Source organism: Homarus americanus, unplaced genomic scaffold (genome assembly GCF_018991925.1).
Source record: "Homarus americanus isolate GMGI-L3 unplaced genomic scaffold, GMGI_Hamer_2.0 scaffold30108, whole genome shotgun sequence".
Classification (NCBI taxonomy): Eukaryota; Metazoa; Arthropoda; class Malacostraca; order Decapoda; family Nephropidae; genus Homarus; species Homarus americanus.
This window is the reverse complement of record NW_024748109.1, coordinates 6026989-6037150: the sequence shown is the minus strand read 5'-3', so window position 1 is coordinate 6037150 and position 10162 is coordinate 6026989. Positions and strand designations below refer to the sequence as shown.

Genomic DNA, 10162 nt, shown 5'->3' with positions numbered 1-10162 from the left:
AAATCATTTATGTAATAATTGGCTGAAATATAAATGGTATATGACAAATATCAGCGGTGTAAATTGTTCGTAAGCAAACTCAAATTTGGAATCAAAATAAAGTGAAAATTTTTCATAAGTGATGCTGTTTTAGAGGATTTATCACGGCTGTTGTATGAGATTACGTAAATGGAGTAACTAAATATATTTGTAAAAAATTTGTATTTGAAATGTACACTTTCTGGACTGTAATCTAAATTTGTGGCATCTTTAGGCGTATAACTCTAAATACACAAATTTTCCCCTTGACTATCCATCTTGAAGTCATTTCAAGGATGACTCAATTCTTATTCGGTAATGGAAAATGTAATCATAAACCTATAGATAACTTTTTGGGGTTCTCGGAACTGAGTCTCCATGACAACAGAATCAATATGACCATTTGTCAATTTCATGTGAGACGTGTGCTGGTTGTTGAACAGTTTCTTTTTTGCAGTTTCTTTTGACTCATCCAACAATTTTATTGGCCTTGGTCTTACTAAGTTTCTATACATGACGAACAAGAAGAGATTTTCAATATGCAGAACGGTGATAATAAATTTCCTTAAATACAACCACTATTCCCTCGGTTAAATGTCAGTTTTAAACATTTAAAACATATGAACTTTGAATTTACAAATCTCAGTATTAATCTTGCTCGACGTTTCCATTATCAACGGACTCTATAAACCGTGTGCGGTGTATCATGTATATCTTAATTTGACTATATAGTGTATACGGCAAGCATTCAAAACATTATCCACGCTGACACACTAACATGCATACAAAAAACTATGCATCATACACATCCACAGATACGAATAAACAAATGCACACAGATGTACCCATGCAGAAAAAACACAAACAAACGCAGCTATGCATCCACAAACACACACACACACACACACACACACAAAACCCATACACACACAACCCATACATACACAACAAAATACCCGAACAAAAAACACAAAAGACTACACACACACACACACACACACACACACACACACACACACACACACACACACACACACACACACACACACACACACACACACATTCAAAATGATAACGAGGGGAGTCGGAGTCATTTGCAAGTGAATGTCCACCACATGTCACATAACTCCAGAATACAATATCAGACACGGAAAATAGTTTTAAAAGAAGGGATAAGAAGGTGACATACAACTGTGGCACAGAGAGGAACACATGTAAACAAAAGGTTCAAGTTAATATAACTTTACCTAACCTCTCCTCAGGCACTTTATGCTAACTTACCGCTATTTGTTTCCTTACACAAGTTTTATCTTTCCTTATACTGCGTCCATCCAAAAGGTAAGAAAGGTATTACAGATATTTTATATACATTACCTCGACTACAGTTTCCACATAATATAAATCTCTAGTCATGAGACAGCCAGGCACTTTATATACTCAATGGCTTAATGGAATTATATGTTTTTGTTTATGTTTATCGGGGCTTTGGGCACCGAACCAAATGAGACAAAGTGTAATGCTAGTACTGAATTACGAGTTAATGAATATAGGTCCAAAAATTGTGATTGTTTCCATTTTTTTCTTAAAGTTTTAATTGTTCTTCGTCATTCAGAATCATAACATCATGGGTAAATCCAAATTACGTATAATCATTCTCGGGAAATTTGAATCGTCATATATATTCGATCTGCCGTTGTATTCATTGAAATAGAAAGAACCGATTGATATATTTTGTGAGTTGATGAGCAATAGTTCCTAGCACTCGGCTATTAAAACGCTAAAAATAGCTTTAGTATAAGTCAAACACTCACCCCTTAAAGCTGACCTTTTGTCTAAACAATATTATAAACTGGGCTACCGGGCTCCTCTGACGGCACAATGTCAGAGCGGGATAAAAGGTGCTAAATATTGATGATTAATTTTACAATTAAGTATTCTTGATGGCTTACCAGCTCACACTCAGACTGATTAGTTTGTCCTATTTCACTCAGTTTCGGGAAGCAAGGACAATTAAAAAAACAATAAACTGAGAGATAAAATACACGGTAAATATTCTCCCAACTAATTGAAATTTCTTGAAATGTGGGCATGTATTAAAGATTTCCACAAGTTGAGAAGATCGTCTTGGTTAACTGTGGTGATTTGTGTAAGGGGTAATGTTAACTGGTGTAAGGCTGGCATCTTCCACGGGTCTGTTTTAGGGGGTTTATGTTAGAGTAATTCCTCATGACTTTTGTAAATTCAACCATAATGCTCACAAGTCAAAAATGGACCAAACCTAATTACTAAGATGAATATAAACCCGACCTTCGGTACCGGTCTGATCCTGGACCTTGTCCCCATTACAACGTGCACACACTGACAAGGCTCCATGACTCGCTCATACACATTATTTATATTTGTCCGGCTTTTTCGGGATAAAAAATAAATAAATAAATAAAAATAAAATAAAATAACTATATATATATATATATATATATATATATATATATATATATATATATATATATATATATATATATATATATATATATATATATATATATATATATATATATATATATAGTTTATTGCAATAAAAACTTACTTTGGCGTACAAATTTGAATTTGTTGGTACACTGACTAGACTGACTGACTCAAACACTGTTAAAGTGTGCATTTCCGTATTGAACATGACCTTGATCCTAATAAGAAAGATTTCCATATAAATGACTGGACTGCCATTAATAAGCCTCACGACTCTAACAAACTAGATTAAAGCCAAAAGTCCTGGCCCTCCAAATGAACCTTCAAGTGACGTCGACGTTTTACTGATCAACGCTAAACTTAATAAATTATTAAGGATATGTAAGGGGAATGTCTGACGAAGATTGTTGAAATATTTTTAGCGCTTTCACCAACATCGATAGAAAACAAGTTTACCAAATCTAAACATTTTACTACGGAAGACTTACAGGTATTTGGAAAGCAAATTTTATAGAAGCTGTATCCTCGAGATAAAGTAAGAATATGTTTGCTGTTAATGATTCAGTTAAGCACTGTTATAGGTTGTTAGCTGTCCAAGTTGCAGCAAAGTATGACAGCGTGTCGTAGAGACTTTGTAATTAAGTAAGCTTGACCAAATGCAATAAATTTTAGAAATGAATTTTATACATTTAAAAAAAATAGCAGTTCAGAGAGTGCCGACTAAATATTTACTTTCTGATATTGAATTTTTATGAAAATACTGGCAATAATTTCTCAGAGCGTTCGTTAAAAAAATTGCTACATGATGTTACAAGCCCTAAAGATAAAGAAATATGGCTTCGAAGAATAAAATCTGTGGTAGTCAATGTATGGGTGTGACCAAGAGACATCAACATCAGTCTGTGTTTCCTGCATTAATCTACCAAAACACCACCAGCTACGAAGTATATTTATTAATACTAAATTGCAGTTTTATAAATATTCTAGACAGCCTGCAATAATTACATAACTAATCAAGGATCAATTGCAACAGTAATTACATAAGGTTCATTTGATAGACTAATATGAAAACTTACAAAAAATTTGTAAAAGTTTATAATTAGTCGTTAAAGAGAAAGCTGCAATTAAACATTACTCCTGTTGCAAGTCTTTTGTAGATTTGTGTGTAATATGACGTTTATGTGATAATACTAAATTATTTAAATGGCCTCAATAATAAAGAAATGGGTTTTTGATGTTATACGTCATTTGAAAGTGAATTTTTACACACACACCTATTAGTGGGAAAAGGAACCACATTAAACGCTGAGTCTTTAGTCATTCGCCGACCTCTAATTATTTTCAAACTACGTATGAAGTACTGCTAGATTACTAAGTCTACAATAGGTATAGGCCAGTCCAGTATGAACGACGAATAACATGTATCGACTCAGAGAAGTGTTTATAAACTTCAGGATGTTGCTCATTAAGTTTGGATATTTGTTATAAGCTATGTGTCCCCATAACTTCAATGACATACAGTATCATTTGTTTGAACATCAGGGCTGAGGATACGTCAGCCGTCCGTCAGATCAATAAATTCTTGAATATCAGTGTTGGCAGAAGCTAAAGGTGTTGTCTTTTCATGATGTCATCAATCTCCACCAGAAAATGTCTTGTTTGGGGCCCTCACTGGGAAGGTCCGTGTCAAGTACTCTTATAGAAAACAAGGAATGGAGAGCAGCATAAACATCTGACAGCTTGAGTCACTATACTGTGCCTGGTAACATTGGAGTTGCTAGCAAATATCACTTCCACAAGCTCGCAAGAGAGTTCAGCTCAGTGAATTCTCTTGATGTTCCACCATTCTAATATGATCTTTCCATCAGAGTTGTTGATCGAAAGTTACGACATGAAATTGAACTTTGAATTTATAATTATGCAAAACAGATCTTATGAGTCCATATCAGTAATTGCTAAGAACATCACTGATTAAGCTTGTGGGAGATTTCCTTTCTGGACCATCTGATGAGGACAGACCAGAGTAACTTGCGAACCTCAATGGTGACACCTTCCAGTACAAAGTAGATTTGAATGAGGATACTCTGTATTTGGGTGTGAAAGGAACCGATAATTCATGAAATTTAGACAGTCTCTTTCTGATGTAAAACTCTGTATATTGATACGCCATACAAACACAATATCCTATGAAGTCACTTCGATCCATTTGATGTGTTTGTGGTGAGACAGCAAATTTGAGATTCAAAAAAAAAAAATAATTATTATTCGAAGCTCATATTTGTTTTGTAACATGGAACAAGACTATAGTATGTGACACCTTATGGTGTACCATATGTATTAGCTTTAATAATTTCGTAATGAAAAAACCTTCAGCATGTGAAATAAATTTTCAGTATGTTCCACTGAATACGTCCACTGTGACCGAGGGCCTGGTGCTGTGTGACAGGCTGTTGATTTTACTTATCACACCCTTGATTTTCCTGTTCTGTGCGCAAATAACAATATGTTTTTTGAAACCAGAAAAAAAGATAAAAAACGGAAATACAAAGACATTTGATGAGAGAGTAGCCATGTTAAAGACGTAGTGTTCTATTCTGATATTTAATAAAGGTTCAAAGATGACAAACTACATTGAGTCTACTAAATCATATACGGAGATTCGACAAATAAATTCTTTTGTCTGTCCAGTTCCCACTGTCCAATGCTGTTCCTAATACATACACACACACACACACACACACACACACACATATATATATATATATATATATATATATATATATATATATATATATATATATATATATATATATATATATATATATATATATATATATATATATATATATATATATGCCTCCTCAATATTACCATGTAATTCAATTGATAGTAGGAACATCATAGAATCTAGTCTTATTAAACATACCAAGCATCCAACATGAATTTGAGTAACGGCATGTACAAGCTGGACAATTTTGTAATTAAGAAGATTTGTGATCAGGTGAGAAGGCCGGGTCACTTGACCATCTGACCTGACCACCAACCGTTGTGTGCTATTTAAAGATTAGTAGGTCATTACCTAATACCTGACCATTGTGGACCTGGTCTCACCCTCCTCTGTATATATACACCTTGATTTGTATTACTCTCTCTAGTCTGTACTCACCCCTGAAGATGTGAATTACACGAAAGCGCTTGGGAACTTTGTGTTTTCTTCTTTCCTTGTGGTTATCAGCATATACCTAGATCACGCGCACCTACAGTGATTTACTTGCATATATATATATGTGTGTGTGTGTGTATGTATGTATGTATTAGAAACAGTATTTGTGTTTCCACCCGTCAACAGTATCCAGGAGGAAGCACAGACTGGAGCAGCATGGCGGTGGAAGGAGGCCGAGGTAACGTTCACTATGCTCTCGTATTTCCTCAGCTCAGGGATCTGACCTGAATAGCGCGTTTCCGACTCAATAACAGAACAATTAATTCCATAAATCGCAGTGCGCAGGACCGCACCCATCAAGGGTAATCGGCTTTCCCTGCTCTGTGACAGCTTGACTCTCTCGATTTCTTCTCCATCTCCAGAGTCGCTCCTGGCTCTTCTCGTATCGTGGATTATTATATACGCTGCTCTCTTCACCTTCTCCCATCACTCCTCTCCCCTACATTCTCAGCCCTCATCCCACGTCCCTACTTCCCTCCCTCTTACCGATCGTCCCGACCTCTCTCCCTTCATCCATTTCGCCCTTTCCTCTCCTCACCCCCCCCCCTCTTCTTCCCTCTTTCCCCTCACCCCTCTCTCCTGCATTCTTTCTTTTTATTCCCCATGTTTCCGATCTCCAGCTCCCCCTCTTTCTTTATTCTTTCCCCTCCACCCCCGTCTCCTCCCCTCTATCTTTTCTCATCCCTCTCCCCTTTACTCTCAAACCTCATATTTCTCTCCTACACTTTGTCTCTTCACCAGTCTCTCTTCGCCCCTCTCTCCTACGCACTTTCTTTCTATCAATTTTCTTCCATTCTTGTCACCTCGAAACTTTCTCATTATTTTCACCCATCTCTCTCTCTCTCTCTTATTCCACTCTCCCCTCGCCTCTGTCTTCACTCTTTTTTTCCTTACTTACCTTACCACTCCCCTCTTCATTCTTTATCTCTTAACACATCTCTCTGTTTCTTTCACCCTCTTTTTACAGTCTTTCTGCTCATCCACCTTTCCTTCGTTCCCTCATCTCATTCCTTTCTCCTTAACTCTCTTTCTTCGCTCCTTTCTACTTCATTGTCTCTCCCCTTACTCCTGTTGTCTCACCTTTCTTTCCTTCAATCTCATCCCCCTCCTTCCTTCACTCCCCTCACCCCTTTATGCTTCTCTTTCTTTATTCGTCCATTTCTCCCTTCTTCTTCACTTTCTTTCCCTTCTCCTCCCTCCTTCACTTTCTTCTATCAAACCTCTACATTGATTCCCATCTCCTCACCTTCCTTATTTCTCTTCTCTCTGCTTTCCTCTCTTTCCCAATCCTTCTTTTCAATCTCTCTCTCTCTCTCTCTTTATTTATTTTCCTTTATTATTACTCTTTTTCCCCAACCTGAACGTACTTGTTTTGCAGGTGAGTTGGGGACGAGGCGAGGGGGCGGGTCAGTAAAATCTGAAGCGCCGGGAGAAAGAATGAAAGAAACAATTTCTATTGATGAGTGAAAGAATAGGAACTTCAGTGCCAGAATTTTAAGTGAGAGGTGGAAAGTAGGGTAAACGTGAATATACGAGGTCCGTGACAACAATAACGAGACTAACCCTATAACTCGGAAACCAAGAGTTGGGGGGGAAGGGGGGAGGCAAACAGACGGTTATTGAACATGTTCTAACCTGCCACAGTGTGACAAGGCTCAACTCAATTGCTTCACTCAGTGCAAGTGGACGCGTGTTCAAGTATAGACGCGTTCTTACGCTCGGTCGGAAAATGTCGGACTGCAAAACTGGGCAACGAGTTAACATCGAGTGTCTCGTTAAACTTAAGAAATCCGCGACGGAAACTTTTCAATTATTGACTGAGGCTTACGGTGAAGGTTGCATGTCTCGTGCACGCGTTTTTGCATGGCACAAACGATTTTCGGAATGCAGAGAAACTGTGAAAGATGATGACCGCCCAAGTCGTCCACGCACAGCAGTTACCGATGACAACATTGAAAAAGTGCGAGATGTGGTTAGAAAAAACCGTAAGTTGGGTGTTCGAGCAATAGCTGAGAAAGTTAATTTAGACAGGGAAAGTGTTCGACGCATTCTAACGGAAGAATTGAACATGACAAAGGTTTGTGCAAAAATGGTTCCAAAAATGCTAACTGATGAACAACGCGCTAGCCCACAACGCTTTGTCTGTGCAGCAGTTTTTAGCCAATAAAAACTTCACTGTGCTTGAGCACCCACCCTATTCGCTAGACCTGGCTCCCTGCGACTTCTCTCTCTTCCCAAAAATCAAGTCCGTGCTCAAAGGAACCAATTTTTTGTTGGTAGAAGAGGTGAAAGCAAAAACGACGGAGCTCCTCAATAGCCTAACAGAACATGAAATGCGGAATTGCTTTGAACTGTGGCAGCAACGTATGCACCTGTGTGTCAACTCAGAAGGGAACTACTTTGAGGGCTCGTTTTTTTTTGTGTGTGTGTCGGACCTCGTATATGCACCTGGAAATAAAAATTACGATAAACAAAGAAGGAAAATTTAGTATTTCCACCAATAGTTGAGTGTGAACATGCTCAGCTCGCCGATCAACGTATCCGATGCTAGCTTTCCTCACAGTCACTCAGTCAATAGGGGCGACGTATGCAGGGATTATAATACTCCGCTCTGATCCAGTCAGTGCCAGCTTCCTATAGTTTTAAACGTAGCCCACCAGTGTGTCTTTATTCTACCTTGGTGTCTCTTTCTGCCTTACTTCCATTTTTTTTTTTTTGGGGGGGGGACTTTATTCCCACAAAAGGTTTCGAGTTTTAGTAATGGAAACTTGGAAAAGGTGTCATGGAGAAACATCAGTTTGTATGTGATAATGAATGTTTTTAGGCCAGTCAAGGCTGGTGAGCGTCAGGCTAATGACCGCCGTGCATTAAACTTGAGTACGTCGACCATTAGAACAGTTCTCAAGAATGCAGACAAGATAAAAGCCCCTGCCCGGTTCACCACTTTGTTAACTGTAACAAAGTTAACACCTTCATGGAAAAGTTTGCTGGAAAAGATGGAGTGCTGGTTAAGCATTTATCTCAAATATCAGACATAGCGTGGTATGCCTTTAAGGCTGTCAATTTCCATGAAGACGACGAGGAAGATTCTTTGCTTACCCACCTGTACAAGAACAAGAAGTTGAGGGATCGACGACGGAAACGTATTCAACCAGTCATGGATGGTTCAACATTTCAAAGCATCTCACTAACTTACACAACATCTGCATCAAGGAAGCTACTGGCTGGACATTCAGACAGCCCATCAAATCCCGAAGACGCTCAGGGCTATCAACAAGTGAGCCAACTACCCCCTCCAGCTTTAGTTCAATATAGAAGAATCTTTATTGGAAGCACCCACCACAACAAGTTTTCATTTTCTGAGCAGCGTTCAGGGTTGAAAGCTACCAAAGATCACCTTACGAACCTGCTAAGCAGTAATACGTCGGGTGACTTCAAGCTTGTCTACAAAACCGACACACCCAGAGCGATAATTTTCGTTATCCTTAAAATTATGCCAAGTCATGAACTAAATGAATCCAAAATTGATGAAAGAATATTATTGCCAAAGCATTTGTCACTACTTGTCCAAATTCCGCCTTCCTTGCTCCAAAACTGCTTGAAATATCGCTCAGAGAAGTAAGCAAGCAGGCAAAAAAGTAAACAAACAAACAGTGCAACCAATCGGAACTCATCCTCGTGGCACGCTCTTCGCATGGCATCTGGCAGTATGGGGGCGGGGGCTGTGTATGATAGATATACAGTAACTTTGATGCGTTTAGCGTTCAGCTCAGATTCTCATCCTGGGCGAGAACCAATGTAATCAGTTACAGTAGTAAGAATGAATGTAAAGCTCCAATTGAATAGTCTGTCTTTGGTCTCATTTTCTGTCACCTTAAACTATAGCAATAAACGGCTTTCAAGGGAGTAATAATAATAATAATAATAATAATAATAATAATAATAATAATAATAACATTATTATTATTATTATTATTATTATTTAATCTTCAGATTTGTACTGTATTTTAGATGCATTCCAGGGTGTTCACTTTCCCACATTGAGTCCATTCGTTTATTTACATTATTCACTATTGTCCGTACACTTGCTAGGACCTCTGATTCCTGTTCACCAACACCCATGTGGGTTGGATAAGAATGGAATTGATCGATAAACATTCCGACATCAAGTGTAATACTCACTGTATTAAGGACATACAGCAAATCCAAAAAGCATCGAGGCTCTAGGCGTCCGAAAGAATATGAAACATCTGTTGAAAACCAATGCAACCCACTCGATACATGAAAGCGTCCGAGGTTATCGCTCGTTACATATTCCACCAAACTACTTGTTAGGTAATGGTGTTAGGTAAGCTAGTCGGCTCGTATGTTAACCGTGTTAACTAATTTTATTATTATTAGATGGTCGACGTATACAATCATGTAAGTTGTTCAAGAACTGTCTTAATTTGTCGA

General features: G+C 38.0%; 1 protein-coding gene across 1 annotated transcript; it reads left to right on the top strand.

Moving 5' to 3' along the window:
- Positions 1-7436: 7436 nt before the first annotated feature.
- Positions 7437-7874, top strand: LOC121880095 (protein GVQW3-like). Its single transcript, XM_042387151.1, has one exon. The coding sequence runs from the start codon at positions 7437-7439 to the stop codon at positions 7872-7874; it is 438 nt and encodes a 145-aa protein (XP_042243085.1).
- The last annotated feature ends 2288 nt before the right edge of the window (positions 7875-10162 follow it).